This window comes from Sceloporus occidentalis, unplaced genomic scaffold, assembly GCF_023333645.1.
Source record: "Sceloporus occidentalis isolate IW3139 unplaced genomic scaffold, rSceOcc1.0.p SCAF_90, whole genome shotgun sequence".
In the NCBI taxonomy this organism is placed as follows: domain Eukaryota; kingdom Metazoa; phylum Chordata; class Lepidosauria; order Squamata; family Phrynosomatidae; genus Sceloporus; species Sceloporus occidentalis.
Genome location: NW_028317070.1, coordinates 157501 through 185125, shown reverse-complemented (window position 1 = coordinate 185125; position 27625 = coordinate 157501). Strand labels below are relative to the sequence as shown.

The 27625-nt window shown below is 39.7% G+C and overlaps 1 protein-coding gene across 1 annotated transcript in view; it reads left to right on the top strand.

Annotated features, from left to right (window-relative positions):
* Positions 1-17711: 17711 nt before the first annotated feature.
* The window catches only part of LOC149284584 (activating signal cointegrator 1 complex subunit 3-like), a 126618-nt gene continuing 116704 nt past the window's right edge, over positions 17712-27625 (top strand). The window contains exons 1-3 of the mRNA XM_089496453.1: positions 17712-17801; positions 18905-19055; positions 19403-19980. Coding sequence (XP_089352579.1) covers positions 17712-17801; positions 18905-19055; positions 19403-19980 — 819 coding nt within the window. The remainder of the gene's footprint in view (positions 17802-18904; positions 19056-19402; positions 19981-27625) is intronic.

Here is a 27625-nt window from a genome sequence, read left to right as displayed (position 1 = left end):
CAGACATGGTCATGTGTATCTGTAAAACACGTATAGGAACATATATCGGTTTCAGGGAACAGATGCAGGGGTCACCCGCCGGCGCCAAAGAGGGCTACTCAGAGGGCCAGGAACGCAGGCCGAGGCCTGTCCCTTACTTATAAGGGGGGTCACCCCTATGGGAAAGCAGTGACCAGGCACTGCGACAGCTCCCTTTATTATATATGTGTCAGCCTATATATGTGTCAGCCAGTGACAAATTCCATAGCATTTAGTAAAACAGAGGCAGACCACAAAGGGTTAACAGCCAATAAACGTAAGGGAAAACAGTAAATATGTGCTTGAGTGCTAACATATGTCTTTCACACTGTTTATTTCACTATTTAACAGGTTTATTTTGTCAGCTTTTTTAGTCACCATGGAGGGGGTCACCCTCGTCCCAGACACAAGGGCCACGAAGGGGTGGAATGTGGGATCCCTGTAAGGAAAAAAGGTAAGGAAAAAAGATGGAGCAGGTGCGGTAAACTGTTCAGCTGCGAAACGCCACACAACGGAGAAAACCCCCGCTGCCGGAGAAGGTAAAAGGCGAGCGGACCGCACGCGGTGACAGTGCGCAAGGTCCGACCGACACCCACGAGTCGCGCCAAGGGGGAGCAAGCAGTCAGGCCAGACGCTCAGATAGAAAGGTAAGACCCTAGAGGAAAAAACTTAAGGGACAAAAAGCACAGGCACAGACACAGTGGCGGAGAGGGAATAAAGGCCGAAACCAAGGGGTAAAGGGAGCAAAGAAAGGTGACAGGGTGTCACAAGAAAACGGTACAAAAACGATGGGAAGGCACAATGAGCAACAGCCGGCAATAGAAACCATAACCAACATGGAGTAAATAAATAAAAACCAAATACAGTGCAATATTTTAATACAAAAACTAGCAGAACATGTGTAGCACGCATGTTCACCTGGAGGCAAGCAGCAAAGAAGAGGAAGTTGGAGGTTCCGAGGGGTTATTTATGGACTCTATTCTGTTCCTGATTTTGTTCTGTTTTTAACAGTTTCTTTGCTGCTGGGGGTTTTGTAGTGAAGAAGTAATGCAAATATGAAGCCATAAAATTAATGGTATCATATTGCGGCAAAAGTCCCATTTGTACATTACGATTCCACTACAGCGAAATAGCTTCAAGTATCTTCCACAATGTTATTAGCCCCTTTTCTCTGTAGCTTGTAAAGTAGCAGCTTTGCCAAGTCTGAGTTACTTCTTTTAATAGTCTAGTTGGTACTGCTGAAACTTTGAGCTATGGCAATCTGCCAAATTTAAATATAATAAGCTTGAGCTCTTAAGAAACTGGTTTTAATAGACCATCCTGTCTTCCGGATGCATATGTAGTGGGTATATGTAAAAGAGCAGAGAGACAAAATAGGGACCCCAATGGTGTATTATCATGCACTGTTTGTAACACGCAAATACCAAAATGCACTTACACTTTTGAGGGGGTTTTTTAACCCTTAAACGTCAGATGTCTTTTCCTCTGTTCCTCTTGTGGTGCCTTCCAATGTTCTGTGCACATGGGACCAGGTCCCAAAAGATGAATCAGGCTAGAACCACTCTCTGGTATAGTGTAAAATCTATTTATTCAAGGCTGACATGCCAAAACAATAAAAGTATTTACATACATCCACCAAGGGATGCTATAAAAGTAAAATAAAAAGTCTAGATAAAAAAATAAGTAGAGCTCTGTAAAATCCTCGACGCGTTTCGCCAGTTCCGTGGCTTCATCAGGAGTAATCTTCGTTGTGGAAGCGAGGTCTTTTTAAATTATGCGCGGCGCCATCTTTTTTCACCGGCGTCTGACGTCAGTACGTTCCTCGTCATCATCTCGTCCGTCGTGTTGCCCTCCCATCTGTCTTCTACTCTTCTGATGCTCCGTGAGATCCGGACATAATCGGTAGGTAAGTAAAAACATATGTTAATAATTTCATTTGTGTACGATCGGATAGACCGATCGAAGTCCTCATTCAGTGAACATCTGATATGCGTAGTGGGTGCCTATAGATGCCGCCCATACTGTGCATTTGATGATCTAAAACGGGCATAATGTGGAAAGGATGGGGCAGAGAGGGGGGGGTGACTAATAAGGTATAGCCTTCTGTATCATACATTATGTTTAAAAACGTAATATATAAATAAAGTAATATATAAAAACCTTATATAATAGCGATATAGACAGGTGAAACAGAGAAGGAAGCCTATATGGACTAACTTCATGTGGTATGTATTACTGTTATGGTCTATTCTTTTTCAGGGGCAATGGACATGAAAAAGTGGGGAATCAAGGACAGTATGCTGAATACAGTTTGTCCATAAATAACGGATCTATAGATCCCTATGCTGTTGGTAATGAGTGGTCAATATTGCCCCAAAGTGGCAAATGATGTTGATGTAAGCAGATAATATGTATATATATTTTTTAACAATAATAAACCATGTATATGCAAACAAATGTGTCCTGTATATTTCTTAAGGCAAAAGATCAATCAATGATTTTTAAATTGAAAACCTTTAAAAAAGGTGGCCTTAATATGGAACTAGACATATTCACGTATATGTGAGAACATGTAAGGGATTACATATGGTCCCCATGGTTACATCCCATGTTCCATATATCATTTTTTCTCTACTACTTTGCATTCTTTATATATATCCCTACATCCACAGAAAAAATAGCAAGGCACTAGTCCACATATGTCAGTATAGATTCTTTCATTGATTGATCTTTTGCCTTAAGAAATATACAGGACACATTTGTTTGCATATACATGGTTTATTATTGTTAAAAAATATATATACATATTATCTGCTTACATCAACATCATTTGCCACTTTGGGGCAATATTGACCACTCATTACCAACAGCATAGGGATCTATAGATCCGTTATTTATGGACAAACTGTATTCAGCATACTGTCCTTGATTCCCCACTTTTTCATGTCCATTGCCCCTGAAAAAGAATAGACCATAACAGTAATACATACCACATGAAGTTAGTCCATATAGGCTTCCTTCTCTGTTTCACCTGTCTATATCGCTATTATATAAGGTTTTTATATATTACTTTATTTATATATTACGTTTTTAAACATAATGTATGATACAGAAGGCTATACCTTATTAGTCACCCCCCCTCTCTGCCCCATCCTTTCCACATTATGCCCGTTTTAGATCATCAAATGCACAGTATGGGCGGCATCTATAGGCACCCACTACGCATATCAGATGTTCACTGAATGAGGACTTCGATCGGTCTATCCGATCGTACACAAATGAAATTATTAACATATGTTTTTACTTACCTACCGATTATGTCCGGATCTCACGGAGCATCAGAAGAGTAGAAGACAGATGGGAGGGCAACACGACGGACGAGATGATGACGAGGAACGTACTGACGTCAGACGCCGGTGAAAAAAGATGGCGCCGCGCATAATTTAAAAAGACCTCGCTTCCACAACGAAGATTACTCCTGATGAAGCCACGGAACTGGCGAAACGCGTCGAGGATTTTACAGAGCTCTACTTATTTTTTTATCTAGACTTTTTATTTTACTTTTATAGCATCCCTTGGTGGATGTATGTAAATACTTTTATTGTTTTGGCATGTCAGCCTTGAATAAATAGATTTTACACTATACCAGAGAGTGGTTCTAGCCTGATTCATCTTTTGGGACCTGGTCCCATGTGCACAGAACATTGGAAGGCACCACAAGAGGAACAGAGGAAAAGACATCTGACGTTTAAGGGTTAAAAAACCCCCTCAAAAGTGTAAGTGCATTTTGGTATTTGCGTGTTACAAACAGTGCATGATAATACACCATTGGGGTCCCTATTTTGTCTCTCTGCTCTTTTACATATACCCACTACATATGCATCCGGAAGACAGGATGGTCTATTAAAACCTGAATACAAGTGAACACTGTAAGTGCATCATATAGACTTACAGCGACAGCTCTTGTGTTGAATATTACACAATTATATTTTTTCTTGTTTTTTCTTTCATTTTAATACCGGTATACACGAGCGCCCCATAGTGTTCTTTTGTCCTCATTTTGAAACACCTGGAGAGTGTTTTTTGTACGGGTTGCAGCTGAGTATCCGGGAATCATACATCATAAAGGGAAGTATTCTTTATTGTTTTTTTCTCTGTATACCCATTCCACACTGGTTTTCATCACCTTTTCTTTTCACATGCTCTTAAGAAACTGACAGTTTGTAACTAAATTGTTACATTATAGCAACTATTGCATTTTTAACTCTTAGTAAGTGCTGCCCTTGATGGTAATGATGAAGCTCCTTTTTTGATTCATTGACAAGGACAACTTGCTAATATTGAACCCCTTTCTTTCAGTTATATATTAATAGTTGTAATGTTTAACCACCTTGAGTTGGGCTTAGTGAATGAAGCAATATTTGTCACTTTACTAAACATGCTGTTGTGTAGCTGAGCATAATGGAAGTTATGAGCCCAGCATCCGTACAGCATCAGCAGCCTCACAACTGATGTGATCTGCATGTTTGTGCATTACTTTGGTTAAGGTAAAATCATTTTAAAATCATTGTGGTGGTAGTGGTATCTGTGAATGGAAACAGAGTTAAAGTATGTGAGAAAGTCTGAGATTTCTGAGATGAAGGGTTCATATCAATAAAATGTATACATACATAGTGTTGATACTGAATTTAGAGTGAAGATAAAACAATACCCATCATAATAGAGAAATAACCAAACTTTTGACATATATGTATATACTATATGTATAGTATATGAAAATATCTGCAATTTGCATGTTAACATGTGCATATAGCCAAAACATGGAAAAAATGTAGTGCACAATAACTTCTACACGTAAAAGACAACAGCATGTGACAGATTTATTCAACAAAAACATAGCCAAGATGGAGAAGCCATGTGTGATACACTAAGTACACCTTATGATTCAATAGCTTGTAGAACCACATTTTGCAGCAATAACATGAAGTAATCATTCAGTCTCTCACATCGTTGTGGAGAAATTTTGGCAGTCTTCTTTACAACATTGCTTCAGTTCATTAACCCCTTAATGACCTTTGCCGGTTCAGGACCATCATGACATAATGGTCACTAAATGACCTTTCACGGTCCTGAACCGTCAAAAAATTAAATAAGCTTAGAAAGTGATCAACGATCACTTTCTTCGCTTAAACGGCGTTACTGTAATGCCTCGATGTCGAGGCATTCAGCAAGGCCGAGATCGGCATCGGGGGCCATGTCTGGCCCCTCCCTGGGGCGTCAACAGCCGCCATACATTGTATGGCGGCGGACGGCCGTTTTAAAAGCGTTTAGGAGGCGATCAACGATCGCCTCCTAAACTTAAATGGTGTCGCTGGAATGCCTGGAGCCCAGCTTTCAGATCACAATATGATTAGTAAAATATTCAAAAAAATAAAATAAAAAAATGGAAGAAAAAAAAAAATGTGCTAACATTTAAAAATAATTATGCAGTGATGTCACTAGATGAACCATCCAGTACCAGCAAAATGTGTAAAAAAAAATATAAAAAAAAGTATTAAAAAAATAAAAAAATAAAGTTTATTATTTTGAGCAAGTGCTAAAATTTCTCAAAAATCTCAACAAAGAGTTAAAATAAAAGCACTTCAAATACCCAAGGTGTGTCTAATATAAAAAAAAATGGCTGATGGGGTAAATTGGAGTGGCCGAGCTCAAAGATAGGGCATAGGTACAGACTTTCCAAAATGGAGGGAAAAAAGCGCACTTCCCAAATGTGGCATTTTAAATCTCAAACAACACGACAAACCCATGCATGTCGGGTATCACTGCACTCAGGAGATGTTCCTGAACACATATTGGGGTGTTGTTTGACAGTGACATATACCAGAACTTGTATATCTATAACTAAAGTACAATTTGTGTGAAAAAAAAATAAATTACTATTACAAAGTTTGACAAAGTGTAGTTGTATAATTGGTGCATGGAAAGGGTTAAAATAACAGCATTTGGAATACCCTGGGGTGTCTAGTTTTCAAAAATATATGGTTTGACGGAGTTAAATTGAGTTAACCGGCTTCAAAGATGTTCCAAAGAGCAGACTGACCAGATTTGTTAAAAAAGATTTGGAAATCATAAAACGCTGCTTGTACTTATTGCCCTATAACTTACAAAAAACAGCAAAAAAACATAAAAACATTGGGTATTTCTAAACTCAGGACAAGTAGTAGAATCAATTTAGCTAGTTTTTTTACTTGCTTTTTTAGGTGAGTAAAAGATTTTTCAAATAAAAGTCATATAATTTGTTTTTTTTCAATTTTTCACGTTTTGTAATAAATTTTTATAGTAAATAAGATGATACGATCAAAATAATGGTATCTGAAGAAAGCCCATCTTGTCCTGAAAAAAACAATATATAACTTATGTGGGTACACTAAATGGGTGAGGAGAAAATTACAGCTGAACACAAGCACCACAAAAGTGTCAAAACAGCCTCGGTCCCACAGGGTACAAAACGAAAAATGAGCCCAGTCCTTAAGGGGTTAAGGTTTGCAGACATTTGTTTATGCACAGCTCTCTTAAGGTCCCAGCACTGCATTTTAATCGAGTTGAGGTCTGGACTTTGACTGGGCCATTGCAACACCTTGATACTTTTCCTTTTCAGCCATTCTGTTGTAGACTTACTGATGTGCTTGGGATCATTGTATACAGAGGAGTTCATGGTTGACTCAATAACTGCAAGGTTCTCAGGTCTGCAAAAAAAAGCCCAAATCATCAACCCTCAATCTCTGTGTTTGACAGTTGGTATGAGGTATGTGTGCTGATTTGCTGTGTTTGGTTTTCATCAAAGGTAGCACTGTGGGCAAACATCTCTACTTTGGTCCTGTCCAAAGTACATTGTTCCAGAAGTCTCGTGGTTTGCTCAGATGCCATGCTGCCATGTTATTTTAGACTTTTTCCTTCTAAACAAACCATACTTGTTTTCTAATTGAACTTTTAACATTTAACAGGCTATCTACATAAAGTCAGATCCTCCAGTAGAGTCTGAGATGTAACTCTTAGTTTTTTTGCATTTTCTATGAGCATTGAATGATCCCTTTTGAATAATCTTTCTCACTGTATAGTGACTTAAATTGTTTTAAATGGTCTATTAACCCTTCCCAGATTGATGGGCTGCAACAATTGCTCCTCTAAGATAATTGCTGATATATTTCTACCTTGGCATTGTGTTAACACACACCTGAATTCTCCAGACCAGCAAACTGCTAAAACTTTGGCTTTTATAGAGGTGTTCACAATTGCTGATGACCAATTAATCAAGGGCATTTGATTAGCAGCACCTGTCTTCTACTATGTCTTTATTCATATGGAAGCAGTAAGGGTGTACTTAGTTTTTCACACATGGCTTGTCCAGTGTGGATATATTTTTGTTGAATAAATCATGACACAGTGTAATATGCCATGTGTTCTTCATTTGAGGTTGTATTTATTTATTTCTCATGTTTACACAGATTGTTATGTCTTGATATGTAAAACCATATAATTTAGAGAGGATGTATATATACAGTTACAAGCAGTTATAATGGAGAACGGGTAGTCACGCAGATAATGTTTTCATGTTGTACTTGATGTTTATTAATGGTCAGAAGATAAGTTCTACTTGTAAATCTCTGATAGTCATGTACTGAACTATTTTAGCATTTCACTAGCCTTCATGGTATAAACCAATTTCTCAGACACAATTCTTAATAGTTTGCTATATGGTAAATGTTGTGTGCGTATGAAGTTGAGTGGAAAGAGTGAGCATGTAAAAAGGATATAAAGCCAGTCTTTATTCTTTATAGAATATAGAAACAAAATTCAAGGAAGGGGCCGCTCCGGATTTGGTAAGCACAAGTGTTTTTTGTCTTTCTTCTCCTCCACGGGATGCGGACAGATTATCTAGTTTTTTCCACAACTGGGTGTGGATTTCGTCAGATCCTTGAATCCTCCAAATGGTCCAGGGTTTCCAGATAGATCCCCCCCGCCAGGTCCTTAGACCTCCCCCTATGCGCAGGTCCTCAGTCGATCAGGCCCTAGTGGAGTCAGAACTTCGTTCCCTTCGCGACAAAGGATCCATCCAACGGGCGACAGGCCCGATCGGCGTGTCGTCGTATATGGCCATTTCAAGATGGAGGGTATGCATCTTCTTCGAGACCTTATGTCAGAAGGTGTTCCAATTTATCCACAACACAGAGGTTTCCTGTAGTTTCGTTGGGGCAGCCAAATTTGACAGTTCAAGGCTCTACCTTTTGTCCTCAGTTCAGCCCCTTGGTGCTTTACAAAGCTCCTAAAACCGGTCATGGCACTCTTTCGTTCCAGGGGCATCGGGTGCATTGTCTACCTCGACGATATCCTGCTCTTTTCCAGCTCCCGGGAGACCCTTCGAGTCCAGACGGACATTGTGGTCCAGTCCCTCCACCAGCTCGGTTTCCTGGTCAACACAAGCAAATCCGAGCTGTCCCCTGAGTCAGCGTATCCTTTTCTTGGGCTTCTTCAGGCAAAATTTCCGGGTCCCCTTCATTATCGCGCGCTGCAACATCTCAAGGCTCAACATCTCCACAGGATCCCGTCTTATGACCAGCCTGTCCCGCTGAACCACGAGGTACGCCAGGAACTGATTTGGTGGCTCCAGCATATGGAGGCGTGGAATGGCCGGGCGATCTTCGGATCCCACCCAGATTTCGTCCTCGAATCCGATGCCAGCATGCTGGGCTGGGGTGCGGCCTCCAGCTCAGAGGCGACTGGAGGCCTCTGGTCCCTGGAGGAGTGCTCTCTCAACTGTTTGGAGTTGATCGTAGGGTCGTTCGCGATCAAGAGCCTGGGCAAAGACCGCGCAAATGGACAACATGTCGGCGGTGCGTTACATCAACTGACTGGGCGGTACGCGTTCCAAACATCTCACGGAGGTGACCAAGGACATCTTCGAATTCTGCCTAGCCCGCAATATCTCCCTGCAGGCAGAGTATCTCCCGGAGAGACGCCTTCTCCCAGGTTTGGCCCATGCCCGGTGATTATGTCTTCCCACCTTTCGCCCTCATTTCCAGGGTTGTCCATCACCTACGTCGGGTCGGGGGGGGTCTCTCGTTCTGGTGACCCCCTCTGGCACTCGCAGCAGTGGTTTCCAGCCCCCTTAGCTCTCCCACCAATGCCATCCCTCCTGACAGGCCCAGAGGGTCAAGCCCATCCGCTCATCACGGAGGGCCATTTGTCATTGGTTGCTTGGACGACTTCGGGGGATCCCGATCAGTCCCGGGCCTATTGTAGGAGGCTCAGTCACTGCTCCGAGAGTCTTGGGCTCCAGGCATCAGAAAGTCATACTGGGCAGCTTGGTGACACTGGGCTGCTTGGTGTGTGGGACAACAGGTGGATCCCCATTCTGCCCCTTTAGACTCCGTCCTCAATTTTTTGGCTGATTTATTTTCGGCGGGTAAGTCTTACCAGACGGTAAACATTTTTCACTCAGCGATTTCCTTCGGTCATGTAGGTTTAGACGGTGAATCGGTCGGTAAGGCTCCTCTAGTGTGCCGTCTCTTGCGGGGTATTCGGTTATCCAGGCCTCCGGCCCCTCACTACGAGTCTCCTATGGGATGTAGTGGTAGTCTTGGATTTCCTTCGGGCCTGGCCCAATAACGAATCTCTTTCCCTTCGGCAGTTATCGGGTAAACGTACCTTGCTTCTGTGCAGGGTATCGGATGTTCAGGCGTTTGACGCGACCGCCATTTCTTTTTCTCCAGAGGGTGTTCTGTTTCGGATCCATAGGAAGACCAAATATTTGTCCTCCTCTGCGTCGTACCCGTATTTCAATGACGACCCTAAGCTTTGTGATGCTCGGTGCGTCTGTACCTACCTACGTAACGCCCTGTCTCTGTTTCTTAACTCCTTGTTTCTTATGTTAAACCGTTTAAGGCGGATTTTGCTTCCTACATTGGCCAGATGGGTCCAGTGGCTCCTGTCTTTGGCCGGTGTGGCGGCGTCTTTTGGTGCCCACTCGGTTAGAGGGGCAGCGGCTTCCAGTGCCCTGCGGGCTGGTGGAGCTCTGGGGGATATTCTTCAGGCGGGAGATTGGACTTGTGCCTCCACTTTTCGCTCCTTCTACTTCTGTCCCGTTTCTTCTGCAGCTGTGGCACTTATATCCGGCGTTAAAACTGCAAAATAGGAAACCTCATGTCTTGCCTTAATATTGGAAATTATTCTAGCCTTGGTGCCCGAATAATTATATTTTTAATAACGACAGGAGGTGAGTATTTTCCCTCCCTTCCCTCCCTAGGGGTGCATGGTTCCTGGGATGAGTACATCAGCCTCTGTTTTATAATGTTTTCTGTGGTCCTCTTTTGTGGAACGCTCATATTCCATATTGTCTTTTGTTCTTGTTGGAATGTGGTCTTGTTACGTTCTCTCTCTCTCTTCTTCCAGCTTGAATATATCTACGTAATGTACCTGTTGCGGTTTTCCAGGTGAGGCGCCTGGTTGCCCTACTTGTGAAAATTCCGGTTCGAGTTCTGGTTCCAGTTGAAGTTCTCTCCGGTTTTGGTTCCACGTTTGAGATAGTTACCAGATGTCCCTCGGCTCCGGTTCCCAGCGGATGAAAGAGGAAGAGGGGGAAGTTTTAGGGGTTTATATACCACCTGTGTGTTGTTCTATTGGTTGTTTCACTTTTTTACGTTAACTCTTTCTCTGCTGCTGTTGGTGAGAACAAAGGAAGAGATGCAAAATACTCTCCTCCTGTCTTTATTAAAATTATAATTATTCAGGCACCAAGGCTTGAATAATTTCCAATTTCCAGACAATCCAAAGTGTTACATAAAAATGTATTTAGTTTCCTAGTTAGTGTCTCTATACTTGTCTAAGTCAACATGTAGCTGTTGTAAAAATTCATTTGTATCAGGTTCTGTGATAACTGCAGTTAATTGTCCTTTAGTCTCTCTAATCTGTTTCCTGATATTGCCCAATTTCTGCTGTAATCCCTTCATAGCCAAAGTTATTAAATCCAAACTAAATTTGTTTAAAGTCTTTTGTCATTTTTTTTGTCAACATTGCATTGGGTTTAATACTAAGTCTTAGCCCTCTTGGTATCCTGCGTGTCTTCAAATATTCAATGAGTGTATCTGAAAGTAATTGAAAATTAATCTCTTTACGGTTAAAATATTCAATCATTTTGCGTAACCCTTAATAAAGGGTACTGTACTGTATTTTTCAAACAACGTACCTTTGCCTGTGTGTAAACATGGGTCTTTACTTTTCTATTGCACAAACTCTTTATGGGTGTCTTTGAAGATGCATATGTGTACACAACACCATTATCTGTGAAATATGTTGGGTTTTGCTACATTGATGATTGCTTTTATGGTCTGGGGATGTTGAGACTATTGAGCTTTAAGAATCATTTGGATAAAATGGATATATATACTATTTACTGTATAGCCAACTATTGATAATTAGAAAAATTGTGTCCAAGGAATCACTTCATACCATGATGGCTCAAAGAGTGTATCACAAGTGGCAATCTGTCAGGCCCCATCCAAACTGCGGAGCTGCATGGCTTTTGTTTTCCTGTCTTGCTGTGGTCCATTTCTGGATTTCCGTATGTTCTGTCCGAACCTGATTCCTGGATTCTAGTTCTGCTCTTTGCTTCAGCTCTGTTTCCTTTATAAGGTGTGCCCCACCCATTATGTTTGTTTCCGTCTGCAGTCTACAGGTATGTCTCTCTGATATGTGTTTGGGTTCAATGTTCAGTTTATTAGTACTTCAGTAGGCAGCGTTTAGTGTTAGGACCCACCGAATATTTGAGTACTTTGGTGTAGTGGTGGGCTAAACATACTATGGCCATAAGATGTGACTACATCTCCAATTGTTATCTTATAGTCCTAGGCTAGTTCCTGTATTTGTGTGTGTAGCCTGTACTGTAACCTGTGTTCCTCAATCTGCAACCTGCTTCTACTCCTCTAGCTCTGTCCTGCCTTTTCTGTTCTTAGCTCCAGATATCTCTATATCCAGTTATCTGTACTGCATACCTCCCGCTGCTACTTCACGGTCCTGGTATGCGGCCACACAATCCTGATGGCCCAACACACAGGGAAGTGTGGTTATACTCTGCATCTGTTTCTGTGTCTCCGTTCTTGCAAGGTGACTTCTGCAATACCATCATGGGGCGCTCTGGGTCATTGGAGTCGTCTGTATGGACCCAGTACGTGACACATACTAAGTATTTATCCGAGACTTGCAAAAGTAGATGTCTTCAAAAGAGAACTTTTCTTCTGGCCATTAATAAACATGCAACATGAACGGGTTCTGTGTGTGACCACCTTTTCTATACATTCTAAAAGCTTGAAACACATAATGAACAAACATTGACATTTATTACAGAACTGGGTACATGTGGTTATAATGAGTATTTATTAGACTTGCAAAAAATAGAGCACTACAAAAAATAAAACTTGACTTCTGTCCATAATAATCTACAAGTGCAACATGAAAGGATTCTGTGCGTGACTACCTATTCTCTCCATTATAACTGCTTGCAACAGTATATACAAACATACACATTTATGACAGATTTATGAGAGAATGGCTTCAGTCTTTGAATTCAAACTGGCATTTAAGAGACCAAGGTGTCTTAAAGACAGATTGGTCAAACATTTTTGATTAAATGCTTAAACTCAATCATGGATCTCTCCGCATCATCTCATGTATAATTATGGCCAACACATTGTTATTACAGGGAGATAGCTGTACACCCCAAGACAAGAAGGCCACAAAATACAGGCATGTATCTGGATTGTTAATCTGATTTTGTAATCTACCTTTTAAAATGTCAATGAGTTATCTGATACGCTATAGAAACCATCAGATTCCCACTACATATTCTGAACAAAAAACGAGTATCAGGACGCAGAATCATCTTTCATCAGTTACCATGCACTTCAAATAATATGGCCAACTGGACAGATGGATTTATCTCTCTTTATCTGATACACACATTTGTTTATTGATTCTTCCATATTTTGTTGATACAGAACTTGCCCCCCATCCCCTCTGTGTATACTTAATTTAATTTTCACATTAATTACAGTTGCAAATTCTGTTAATTTGGTTCCTTATTTTTCTATTTTGTTGGCTATTTCCACATTTGGGAATAACGTTATTCGTTCTGTGCATATTTTATATAGGGCCTAATATGCATCCTTGACTCTGTAACCTCCACCTGTAGTTAGTGTTTTTGGATGGTTCTATTGCTTTCTGTTTATAGATCACTCCCTTAAGCTACGCCTGACAACTTAGATGCCAACCACGGCAAACTAAAAGCATGCTACTTCACAAAATCCAAATTCACTACAAATTCATCCGACCACTCCTACAACTCTGCCCTCTCTCTCTTGCTCTAAACACTACTTCCCCACTCTCATATCCTTTTTCGACCTTCAACATCCTTCTTTGTCCCTCCATACCCACACCACAGAACTCAGACAAGACCTTTCTTATGTGACGCCCTCGCCTACACCACCCATCACTCCCTTACTCATCCCATACTAACTGCCTTTTCCCCTACAACTGAACAACAGCAAGCCACTCTTCTTTCTTCCTCTCACCCCACAACCTATGGCCTTGAACCTATCCCATCACATGCTGAAAAGTCACTCTCCCCTTTCCTTTGTCTATCATTTACCCACCCTTCCCTCTTCTCTGGAGACTGTACCTACTAACGTTAAGGATTCTCTATCCACACCCATTCTAAAAAATCCTTTCTTAGATCCCACCTGCCTAACTACCGCTTTATCTCTCTCCTTTTTATCTCTAAGTTACTTTAACAGATGGTACACAATCATTTAACCAACAGTCTGATTTTAGACCCCTTCACACTACTGAAACAGCTCTAACAAAAGTATCCAATGACTTGCTCTCTGAAAAGCAAGAGGTTGCTTCTCCCTCCTAATACTCCGATCAACCACCCCCTTCCTTATTTTCTTCTATAGGTATATAAGATACAGCTCTCTGATGGATCTTCTCATATATGTCTGGCTGTTCAATCTCTTCTCTTCGGCTTCTCTGGCAAGAAATCTTCAACTCTTCCACTTTCTGATGGCATCCCTCAAGGATCAGTACTTGGGGGACTCTGCTGTTCTCTCTTTACACTTCTCTTGGAAAACTAATCAACTCATTTGGCTTCCAGTATCACTACAATGGAACAAACCACCAGTTTTCATCCTCCCTCCCACTACTCATGAAAATCCCACTTCTTCAGAGAAGACTACCATCTCTGTCCTTAAAGCTACTGATACAAGCCCCACACTACCTTTCCCTTTTTCTCAATAACCTATGTTTCTCCTCACCCAATTCCCTCTAGATTCTAAGCTTGTAAGCAGGGCACTATGTACTTAATGTAATGGTTTATCTTAGTCTGCCAATGCTACTTTTGTCATAGTCCTTCATTATATGTATTGCACGAAGAGCTGTGTAAATTGTTGGCACTATACAAAGAAAAGATAAGTATGTTAGCATTTTACTTGACATAATGCATTGTATAGATGCAGGAGTTTTTGTATGATTTTTATGTCGATTGAGTATATATGGTGTCTCTTTTAGCATCTGTTTATCTATTTATGTATGCTTTTTCCTTTTATTGTATTTTGGGAAATTATTGGGTGACTGGGTTACACTTCTTTTAATTATTTACTTTTGCCACACATGGTTGGTTCTACACATCAGTTTTTTTTTATTCCTTTGAGGATCACGAAATCTGCTTTGGAGTGTTGGTGGCAGCCACAATTTTTCTTGTGTACATCAATATAATATTTAAATATACCCTGCCCTTGATAACGTCATTTTTTAGAATTATTATTGTTGGGTAAATATCACGGGATTTTTCGCTCATTTCTATTTTCTGTATCACTGCGTGGATATACACTTAATCTATTGAATATTCAGGCATAATTGGTGTGCACATCTGCTTTTTTATTTTGTATACTATTATTTTGCTGATTACAAAATCAGATATAATCTTTCCACCCTTCCATATTATCTACTGTGTGCTCTCCTGGTCTATATATCTAAAGTTTGGATTTGAAAAGGTTCCTATTCAAGTTGTTTAAAAAACACTGGGCCATGGTAAGTTTACTTTCTATAGTATTATGCAATACCTGGTTTACTGGATATCTACAACTTCACAATTCAACAAAGTTTAAAGTTATTCGGTAGGATATGCTTGCTAAAAAGATATCAGGTTAAAGTGTCTTAAAAAAGTTATTTTAAGAATATTAGCTTTTTCATACCAGAAAATACTTTCTTAAAGAGTAAGTCTAATGTCCTTGAATAGACCCAGCAACGAAAAATGCTCTTTCTTGTTAGGTCATCCTAGGGAACAACACAGATTCTTAGCAGCAGGTTAGCCAGCAAAATATAATCAGGCAAAATAACCATTTTTGTTTTGGCAACTAAAGGGTTACATTTGGGTTTTTTTTGGAGTCCGCTTACTTTATGATAGTTCTGCAACAAGCTAGGCTGAGCTCATGCACCCTTTCTTCACTGGCTGTGTGGATACGCCAGCCTCAGCACGTCACTGTCCGTGCACCATTTCCCAAAGCATTACTATTCATTTTGATAAAACGGGCATACAAACTACGTCCTCGGCGTCCTACTACGTTTCTAAAATAACACTTCCTACGACAGACACAAAATTATAGATAATGAACTGCGGACAGCGGCAGGAGGACTCCATGTAGTCGCAGCCTGGGCGTCGACTTTCGGAAGAAACTTCTTCCGGTAACGTCCGACGCATGCGTACAGCTCTCACTAGCTGCCTAAAGCCTCAGCCACCGGATGCCGGAAGGACCACGCTGAATGCCGGAAGAGTCACACGGGTTGTGGAAGAACTACTGCAAAGGAGCCGAACGCCAAATAAATGGTATGCGGCCGGATTACCTCCAGCCCCCGTGAACCCCGAGCTCGGGGGTCTTTGGACATTTTCTTAGTAGATAATCCTTCTGTGGCCGTGGATTTATGTTAATAACAGAATGACGTGTCACCTGTGAAACCGCTGGTTTTATAGCTATGTGACTCAAATTGTAAACGGACGTCATGTCTTAGTGTGGAAACGTTTAATCAGATCTATTAACACACAAATAAATTAAACTCTATATAGGTGCATACGCTGTATGTCTCTTTTAGAAATAGCACAATAGATAATGTGTTTTAAAAAAAATATTACAATATTTTGTTCCAAATAAACGCCTTATGTCTGCAGACCTGAAAGCTGTCTTTATTGTCAATCATGTAATATTTTGGGTGACTTCTTTGCTTAAGTACCACAGTGAGCTGATTCTTTATGGTAGTGGTACATGAGTCTCCATAGACTTTCCTTAGTGGAAGTGGTCAGCAGGGTTATTAAAACTGAGCCATTCTATTTGAGGTGGTGTGATAAAGAGGCAAGGTAATAGAGGTACAACACATACCAATAATATACAGCTGCCTGGAAACATATTGCACAAATCTAGAATTGGCAAAACTCAGTATTTACTGCAAGTCCTTTAAACATTAGTTTTTGGAAGTAATTCACCAACCTTTACTGACTGGGACTCTATATATGTTTTGTGGATCTTCTAAACTGATTTTACGAGGAAGCAGACAGGATTGGCTCCCTACCTTTTTAACGATTTAGATATTTGATGCAAACATGATTTGTCTAGGCTAGTGGAGCTGAGTTTGTTGTTGGTGGAAGCTGTCTGAGTTGGGTCCTGCTGGGCAAAAATGTTGTCACTGAACTCTATTTGATTTAAATTAAATGTTTCCAAACACAGTCCACTGATTTAAAACCCAAATAATATGGTATTAATAAACTAAACGTTAATGGTTTTGGTGGAGATACCATTGCATAGTACTTTTTAAAGTATCCATTGTTGTGCTACATTATCTTTCATCATCATTTTGATATATATATATATATATATATATATATATATATATATATATAATACCCTTTTAAGGACCCTTGATAGTATATGCTGCCAATGAATGGGTAATTCCGCTGACAACCTGGACTCTCCCCCTATCAGCTGGAACCAGCATTGGCTCTAAGCAGACAGCTTTGGTGTAAGAACACTTGGTGCAGGCCATTTCCATTCTGGGAGTCCCAGCTGGGATTTCTAGTAACCTATGCCGCTGGCTGATCTGCACACATGTATTTTGAAAGTGTGTGTGTATATAAATATATATATATATATATATATATATATATATAATCCTTGGTCATCAATAGGTTAAATTTAAGTAAACCTCTCAGTATAGATGCAAATGTGCATATGCAGTTAGATATAATACACATTTTACATAGTCACTGATTTAGTGCCCTTAGTATTATTTTGGCATTTTATGACATTGTTTATAATAAATAATGGTTAGATTTCATGTATGTAGCTTTTTTTCGTAATGTGAAACAAAGCACAATAATTACAATGCAGTTTTTTTTATGCATGTACTTCCTTTTAAATTTAAGAATGTTAAAGCACTTTTTTATTTTAAAGGTATATATATATATAGAATCTTTAGGTTAGTAGATTTTCCCCCTACTTTTTGATAAATGTTTTATTTTTCTTGTTTCCATTTTAGGTCCTGCAACTTGGAAAAAGATCTAATTTTTTTCCTATGGATCACTGAATAAGAAAGAGATGGTTTTGCCTCGTCTGACAGGAGCCCTGCGCTCCTTTTCAAATGTCACCAGACATGATGATTACAAAGAAGACTCTACAGACTTGATGGTAAAATGTTTTCTATAAGATGCAATGTGCTAACATTTCTAAATGGCTGATAGACTTAGAGTGTTTATGCATTCCTGGTAAACACCGCTTTTCCCCCCACCAATCTCCTCAAGCTGCCATTTGTAAATTAAAAAATAGTTATGGTTAAAAGTGTATATAAATCACTATAAGTGGTACATTTTCTCCTCCAAAGCATATGCACTATTGATATGGACTCAAGCTAATGAAAACTTTCCACGTGTTTCACAAACATGTATTTCACTCTCTCCCTTTCCTCCGATAAATAGATTTTCCATCCCACCACATTGATCATCAATCCCTATATCTTCACACAATCTTTCAATAGATGTAGTCTATGTTGACTAGATTAAATGTATGGCGCATAAACAGGAGCCCTTGTGCAAGCTGCTGTATAAATTATAGTCCCAAAAAGGGAAAAGTGACCCAGGCGGGATCAAGCTACCCATTAGTGCAGCGCATGGCATGATCATATTGGACAGTCTGCAGACTATAGGCATGTAAGGGCATGATCCTGACACTGGGAAAATGCATAGTAGAATGTGTTGTAATGTCGTTTTTATGCATGTATCAACCCCAGGGGACTAATTAGAATTGCTGTCACCAATTCATGCATTAATTAACAGCTTGTGTTATTAGAGTGATAGTAAAAATTGAGTACAAAAAGAAATACCTTATATACTGTGGTTTATTTACCAGTGATGTGTAAAATTCATCCTGTGAATCAATATCAAGTTTATATGGAGCAGGCGAGAATTTCAACATAGGCAAGGCTGTATAATGCCCTTTTAAATCAAGCATATTGTCCTTCCTTGAAAAATGTTTTAATGAGCCGAAAGAAAAAAATGATATGATTTCTCATATCTAGACTACTTGACGCACAGTTCGACTTAACCCCTTGCAGAAATCATTCTAATTACTTTGATATACATTAAACCTTTCGATATACATTAGATTTTTATATATGCAAAAAAGTCATAGTTTCTAAGCATTCATATTCCATTTAGGATCTGTATGCCTATCTCTGCAAAGCTCTTATTTTGAAGTGACACATCTCTCCTATGCCTACTGCATTAATTTTATAGACCAAAAGATCGAAGTTGCGTGAACAAGTTTTGGAGGCTGACCTTACTTGGAAGAAAATAACTCAATTTGTCTCTGGCATTGTGGACAAGAAGGAGCGTGAAACAATAAACGAGGGTCTAAAAGAAATATTACAGGCTGCAAAACAAATTGGTAAATTACTTTTTTGTTAAAGACAAATTCTTTGCATTTCATGATGTGCTGTGAATTCTACTTGGTAATTTTTCACCTGGATAGGCAGAACGGAACAGAACCTCAGTTGATTGTTCTGCAGTAAGTGAATTTCAATTTACTGGTCCTTGGTTCAATAACTCAGTCTTAAAATATTTACATAAGGGTGAGTTTGGGGTAGTAATTTTCCCAGGTTGTCGTTTTTATTGTAGTGCACGTGATTTGGAGTGAAAGGTTTAAGCTATTACAGGATGGATGACACACATTTATTTACAGGCATTTTAAATCATAAATACATATGCCAGAGTTATTTCTTTACTTCTCTGCAGTTGGAACTGATCATGGACAGGAGGCAATTGAAAGTGGAACCATATTCCTACTAAGGACCTTCTATGATAAGGAAAGCGTTGGACAAAATGAGACGAAGGCCCTCAAAGATGTATTTGGCCCCTTTCCATCAACCGCCGCCACCGCAGCTTGTAATGCAACATACAAAATTGTGTCGCAACTCAGTCAGGAGCAACTTGAGAATCTTGAAGCATTTTTCAAAAAGAAAGATGGTGGAAACAGGATCATTTTTGGGGAAAATGTGGTGTTCTCATTTGATATGTATGAATTAGAAGAGACTTATGAAATGCCAACAAATGGCAGTGGTGAATTGGAAAATGGCCTCACCTTAGATTTTAAGAAGTTTCAAAATAACAACATAGAACCATGCACATCTCCCCAAATACGACCCAAAGCTAATGACAGTGAGGATGACGGTTACTTTTTTCGTAATGAAGTGGAAAAATATGTACTTGGCACCTTACAGGCGACTTCTGGGAGCCCCACAGCAGATGACCTTTGCAGTACTTTATTTGAGATGCTTGCATCTGCTAAAAGTAATGATGAGCTTCAAAATGAGGTATGTAAAATCCCGTTTCAGTGCTTACTGCTAATTGTCTCTGGCCCTCTATTCTGTATAATATCGGAATAGCATCATGTAATTAGAAATCGGATTACTTGAAGTGTCTTGTTATTCCTTTCGGTCTTACAAGCCTTTATGGCAATGCCATGCTGTCCCTATGCCTGGCTGGGTAATTACCAATGAGCCATTGAATCATTTGCCACAGGTGATTTATTAACCCCTTGATGACAATTGCCGGTCCGGGCAGGTCACGGAAATTCATGTCGATAACGACAAATGACGTGCCAGGACCGGCACGTCATTAAACGGGTGCAGAAAGCGATCTATTTTCGCTTTCTGCACCGAAACGGCGTTGCTGTAATGCCTCGACCTCGAGGCATTCAGCAACGCCATTATCGGCACAAAGGGGCCATCTCTGGCCCCTCCCCGGGGCGTCAACATCCGCCATACTTTGTATGGCGGCGGACGCCTGTTTTAAAAGCGTTTAGGAGGCGATCAATGATCGCCTCCTAAACTTAAATGGTGTCGCTGGAATGCCTCGATCAGGAGGCATCCAGAGACACCAAACACTTACCTGGGGATGGACTGTGACCGCTCCGGTCCGGGAAAATTCAATAAAGAAACAATAAAGTCTAAAAAGTTCGCTAGACGGTCTCCAGACCCTCTAGAGAACTCTGGCTCCACTTGCAGGTTGAATATAGGTACTGCATTCAACCATGCAAGTCAATGGAGCTCAGCTTTCTAATCACAGTGTGATTAGAAAAAATAAATTAAAAATAAAATAAAATTAATAATAATTAGAAAAAAAACAGTAAAATGTAAAAATAATTTCCCACTGATGTCACTATCAGGGGAACCTTCAAGTTGAAAAAAAAAGTTAAAAAAATAAAAAAAAGGCAAAAAAAAATATATATATATAAAAAATATCTTTTTGTGAGCAAGTCCTAAAATTAGCATATTAGCTTAAAACAATTCTCGCATGGAAAGAGTTAAAATACTGGCATATTAAATGCCCATGGGGTGTCTACTTTTAAAAAATGTATGATTTGATGGGGTAAATTGAATTGGCCAGGTTCAACAAGGTCCCAATTAACACATCTAATTTCCAATTAGAAAAATGCACACGTACCAAATGTGGCCTTTTAGTTCCCCCCAAAAATGACAAACCCATGCATGTGGGGTATCACTGTACTCAGGAGATGTTGCTGAACACATATTGGGGTGTCGTGTGACAGCGGCATATACCAGGAGCTGTAAATTCATACATAAAGTAGGTGTGTGTGGGGAAAATACACACACAAAAATACTACTGCAAACTTTGAAAAAATGCTGGTGGTAAAATGTGTGCATGCAAAGAGTTAAAATACCAGCATTTAAAATACCCTGGGGTGTCTAGTTTTCAAAAATATATGGTTTTGTTGGGCACACTGAAATGGCCCGGCTCAAAGATGTACCAAATAGGGCATGGGCAGTGGATCCCCAAATGCCAAAGTGCAACATTGAAAAATGTGCATGCCCCAAATGTGGCCCTTTTGCCCCCAAACAGCCAGGCAAAATCATTCATGTGAGGTATCGCTGTACTCAGGAGATGTTGCTAAACACATTGGGGTGTTTTTTGATAGTGACATATACCAGAACCTGTTTATTTATACCTAAAGTAAAATGTGTGTGAAAAAACAAATGCAAAAAAATTACTACCATAAAGTTTGACAAAGGCTGATGGTAGAATAAGTGCTTGGAAAGGGTTAAAATACCAGCATTTGGAATACCCTGGGCTGTCTAGTTTTCAAAAATATATGACTTGATGGGGTAAATTGCATTGGCCGGCTTCAAAGATACCCGAAATGGCACATGGGGGGAAGAATTACCATATTTGGAAAAAATGGCTTTGAAATAGCAAAACGGTACCTGTACTTATTGCTCCATAACGTGCAGAAAAAAGCAAAAAAACATAAAAACATTGGGTATTTCTAAACTCAGGACAAATAGTAGAATCTATTTAGCAGGTTTTTTTATTACCTTTTATAGATGAGTAAAAGATTTTTCAACTAAAAGTTAGAAACAGTCATTTTTTTCTACATTTTTCACCATATTTTATACTTTTTTTAATAGTAAATAATATGATACAATCAAAACAATGTCATCTAAAGAAAGCCCTTCTTGTCCTGAAAAAACAATATCTAATGTGTGTGGGTTCAGTAAACGGGAAAGAAGAAAATTACAGCTAAACACGAGCAGCGCAGAAATGTTAAAACGGCCATTGTCACGAAGGGTACAAAAAGTAAAATCAGCCTTTGTCACGAAGGGGTTAAGGAGTCTTGGTGTTTTTCTAGGACATTGCACCAAAACAAGTAAAATGGCTAATATCCATTCATGTTCCTCAAACATACCATGGAAGCTTCCAACACAATATGCATTGAACATGGTGTAGTTTGGCACCTTTTAGAGTTTTCTATCTTCAATGAATACTCTGGAAAGAACAGATCTGTTTTTTTTCCTCTGCATGTGATTGTAAATAGTCATGTTTGGCCCTTGTAGATTATTTATACTGGTGCAGATAATTATACTATCTAAGGCAACTACGTGTTCTGTTATGTTATTTAGATAGTCCTTAATAAGTAAGCTATTATCTTGGGTTATGTTAGCTGTTATAGAGTTTAATGTCTTCGATGACTGGTTACATATATAAGAGCTCAGAAGGATGGGAGAGAAGCCTTCCTTCTCAGTTCTTATATATGTATATGGGTGCGCAGCCTACTGAATAACCTCCCCCTGCAGAATCATGCTTACTTGGTATACCTCCCTTGTACCTCTGACTGTCCGTATACTCTCCTCTAATCCCCTTCTTTTATAGAAGCTCAGACTAGTTGCTGGATGTGCATGTATTAGTGTTCCACAACCATAAAAGTTACAATAACGTGTACCAAAAGGCAATGTGAGTTCTATTTGAACCATCCACATAGAAAAACACACCAGGCAGCTTCACAGGAACACAGGCACCTTTATTATGGTAAAAAATGGTCATTTATAAACACCAGAACAAAAAGAAGCTGATTAAACAATGGACAAAGAACAACCAGTAATATTATGGCACACCCTTGGGATGGCTCATGGGAGACATGCCTCCCCGCTCCAGGGAGGAGAGGGTGCTAATAGGAGGATCGCCTACTTTCTCCTTGTTATCCAATGGGGAATAGTGACCAATTGGAAAAGCAATTGAGTCCATTATTCAATGAATATTGACACAGGCAGCACAATTTGATATGTTATATGCTGTAACATAACGCCTCTTCCCATGCTGGGGACCATCACTCTGACTCCCATCACTCCTGCACTGTTCATTATATGAGCCCCCATTTTTCAGAGTTGCTTCTGATGGGGCAACACCATGCTTGATGTTTCAGTGCTCTGTTTCCTAATATTCTTTCTTCTTAAACCATCCATCATTCTGTTATCTTCTACAAATATCCATACACACAGGGGTGCATGTACCACATGGTCCGTAATGCAGTCAGATCCTCTGACTGCTTCTGGGGCAACGCAACATACGAGGCCCCTCTTATTAAAGTATCCATCCAGTTGATTGTCCAGTGTATACAGTCCATGCACTCTCAAATGCCACAATGAATGGTGCTTTCCCAACATACATACCCTCCTCTGTGTTTGCTGTTGGTAGGAAAGCTTTTCCACCTTGGACTGCTGTTGAGGTTGGGGCTCCAGCTCCTTTCCTCCTGGCCTCTATATCTGCTTCTGGGTAAGGCTCCACTGTAACATCCCGGCACCCGAAGCTGCCACTGTGGAGGAGGCTCTAAATGAACAATAGGTCACCAGGTCTTCCCAAGATAATATCTGTATAGACATGGAGCAGCACAACATGATACACTAGAGCCCACAAAATGAGCCAGTTATAATGTACTAGAAACCGTGAGAACAACCAAAAAGGGCCAAGGAGTCCACACAGAATAAGTTCCAAGTAGCCAGTGGCTCCAGGGAAATAACATTCAATGCTTCTCAACTCTTTGACTGCATATTAAAGATTATTGGGCTTATTGAAAAATAAAACATTGGAAAAAAAACTGCAATCGTCAGGTCATTCCACCACAAAACGCTTGAAAGTAGACATCTTGCTATTAAGTGTCCGGTCTTGTAAAGCAAGTGTACGTAAATGGGTACATAAATGGTTGTGCTGCAACTATGTCCTTACTCCCGTGTAGTGATGCCTTCTTTAACTGCATATTCAGGATAACAAATGCCCAAAACCGATCTGGTCTTTTTGAAATGACTTACCTGATATTAGGTTTTCATTTAAGACGTTTCTACCCCTAAGCACATACGTAGCTGAGCTCCTTGAGTATAGAATCAGAGTCATTTTACGGTAATACATGATATATTATGATAAACAAGTGAGATGCAAATATTGCCGTTTGACCTTGTGCCAAACCTATTTAAATTTTTAAAAAAAGTCATCATACATACATACTGTCAGGAATTGCAGAACATTAGGGTTTCTAAATAGCTTCAATAAATTTTACAAGTAAGAACTATACAATTCTGACCTCGTAATATAAATTTACAATGAATTGAATGGGATTGTTTACAACAGAGCTGTAAAATCTTTATACTTTGTATGTCTATGTACTACAGAATTTCAGCAGCAGCAATTTCTCTGATCAAACGCAGGGCTTTCCATATTATAAGGACGTTAACAAAGCTGTATTTGCTCAATGCGAGAAGATGTTTTAAGTTAGTGTGATTCGTTCTTTCTATAAAAAATAAAGGGCATTAAAATGTTAAGAGAAACATCAAGGGGGATCTTTAGTCATGTTGCTGAAAAAAAGAAAAATAAACAGGGAATGTTGATAAAAGTAAGTAAGCTTCCCCCCCCCTCAGGGGACTTCATAATGTTTTTCTATATATCTTTTTGCTAGTTACATGTAGATGAAATATCATAGCCTGTCCTACCCACTTGGGAGCATCACAAGTTTTAGCTTGCTAGTGCCATTACAGAGCTAAAATCTCCATCATATCAGTCTAGTCCTGCCTAAAGAACAGAATTGTGAGGCAAATTTCCCCTGCACATGTGAATCCACAAAGACTTACGTTTTGGCCTTCACTGGCCTCATCAGTGGGGCATAGTTGGTATCCTTCTAGGCACAAAAGAGCAAGGAGGTCCACCTCCAGACTCATTGCAGTTTGGGTGAACCCCAAGAGATCCCAAAAGGTAAAATATCATACAAAACATTTCTGATGCGCAACCAGGAATGGACAGCGGCTTCATAAAATGTGCTGCGTTGTGTCCCTGCTTGGGAGCATCTCTCATCTCTTGATATAAAAGAAAATCTTTAATTTAGTCTGCAAATCTGATTTGGCCAGCCCAAAAAAGTAAGGAGCCAGCCTTTTTCTTCCCCTATCCATGTTTTTATTTTTTCTTCTATTACCCAACCTGGCCCCCAACGTTTGTCGAGCCTTGCCATACACTAACATACATTTGCACACTCTAACACCATACAGTAACGGACACACACTAACATTCTCCGCTCATGTACATACATGCTAATACCATGCGCTAAAACACACACTCTATTTGCTGACATACACACTCATGCTAATGCCAATATAAAAAACACTATACACACTGGCACCACACCCATATACACATACACACACTGGCTAAAACTATACATATATAAAAAATACACACACTCTGGCACTACAATACAGCAGATATATTGACTGGCATTATACATTCACACACAGTGACTCCAGCACTATACATATACACACAGTGTCTGACACTGCAGTATACACATACACACACTGACTCAAGCACTATACATATACACACATACACACTGACTGACACTATAGTACACACACTCACATACCCTACTTTGCCTTGCATCTGCCACACCGCTGCCTATCTTCTGCCATTGTAATTCTGGCACACTATGCTTTCCTGTGAGTTCTTGGTGTAGCGAGTGACGTGAGGCACTCAGCGGAGTTGCGTAACATGCATTATGTGTGCCCCTGGGTGCCTCAAGGCACCCATACAAAACTCTTGGAGGCAGAAAGTTGCTTCTAGACGCCATGGCGATCTGACGCCTGGCGTTTGTCAAACCCTAGTTTAGGAAACCTATAGATTTTTTCAAGTTAGACATACACCCCTCAAATAAAAAAATAAAAAAAGTTTTTCCTTTTCCCTGTAACTTTGAAACAAGCTAGTTAATTAAACAGAAACTAAATAATTTTCTTAAATTCCTGCCCCCTTTGTAAACAGAAGTTGTGGTTGTACATACACATAGTTTACACGCTGACCATGAAGGTGCACAACATATTGCAGGGTAAGCACACAGACTTTAACGGCAGATAACCATTCAGCCTGTCTAGTGTGTTCGCTTTTCCTGCTGTAGCGAAACTCATCCTTGCTGCAGTAACTAAAGGCAGATGGAGGCCTGAACAGTGGTTTGCTGCAGGGTTGTGTAAAATGGCAGACCTTCGTGATGTATTCATTGCTAGGAGGAGGTAGGTTATCTTTCTGCACAAGTCATCGCTCTCATCTCTTTGTCTGGTGGAAAAGCTTGCATTGTTTCCAACAAAACCACTAAAAATTGTAATGCCACAATATTCCGAAAGTGTAAAGCTGTTGGGCTTTTAAACTGCATCTCTTTGCGTGTTCCAAGATTTTCACCATTAACGGTAATAGACAAACAGCAGTTTAACGTGTATATAAAATGCTACAAAATGGAGCCCCAGAGGTCTGAAATGCAGTCAAAATCTATTAAGATAACAGCACACAGAAGAGCAACTTGTGTGCATCACGTAAAGCCTGCTGAAGCTTCAAGTGGTACTGTAATAGATGTTTTACAGTAGAACCGATGCGGCTTTATTGGAGAAATGGTAATTCAAGAGCCCAACGCACCCGGTTTTATGACATCTATGCTGTGGATTCAAGTGAAATGTTTTTCTCTTCTCTCTTCAATCTGTGAAAAATAACCTAGTTTGTGTCTGTTATTGCTGTAAAGCATAGAAAAACCAAGATGGAAATTTTATCCTTTATTCATCTGATGTCCTAAAAATGCAGTAGAAAGCACATTCAGACATTTACCCTCATTAGTATGGGGAGGGGGGGGGGATAAATGGAGTTTTCAGTTAAACTGTAGAATATAATATTGTTTTAATGGGTTTGTGATAAATACCTCTTCTTTCAAATCTAGTGACTGAAATGAAGTTGTTGCTCTGCCTGTTTTTGTTTCTAGCTAGCTATAAGTCAGACCTTTTTTTTTTTTTTTTGTTGTTTTTAACCCTGTGATCGGCTAGAACATGGACACAGTCCACAGAAATGGTTAAATGCTAATATTGAAACTACACTTATCACTGCTGTTAGTTTTCAGTAGACAAACTTTTTATAGATACAGTAAAATATAAATGAAATAGGAAAATAAGCATCCTGTAAACATAGCTGGCATCTGTTTTAATTATTTCTGTGTACATGAATTTTAAAACCTCAAACATTTTATTCTTCCCTTTTTGTTACTGATAATTACAAGTAAAAGTGTTTTAATGTTAATGGATGATGTACATACATTACTTTTGAAAGTTTGTTTTTTCAGTCTTCTCATTTTAGCACACTAGATTATTTAGT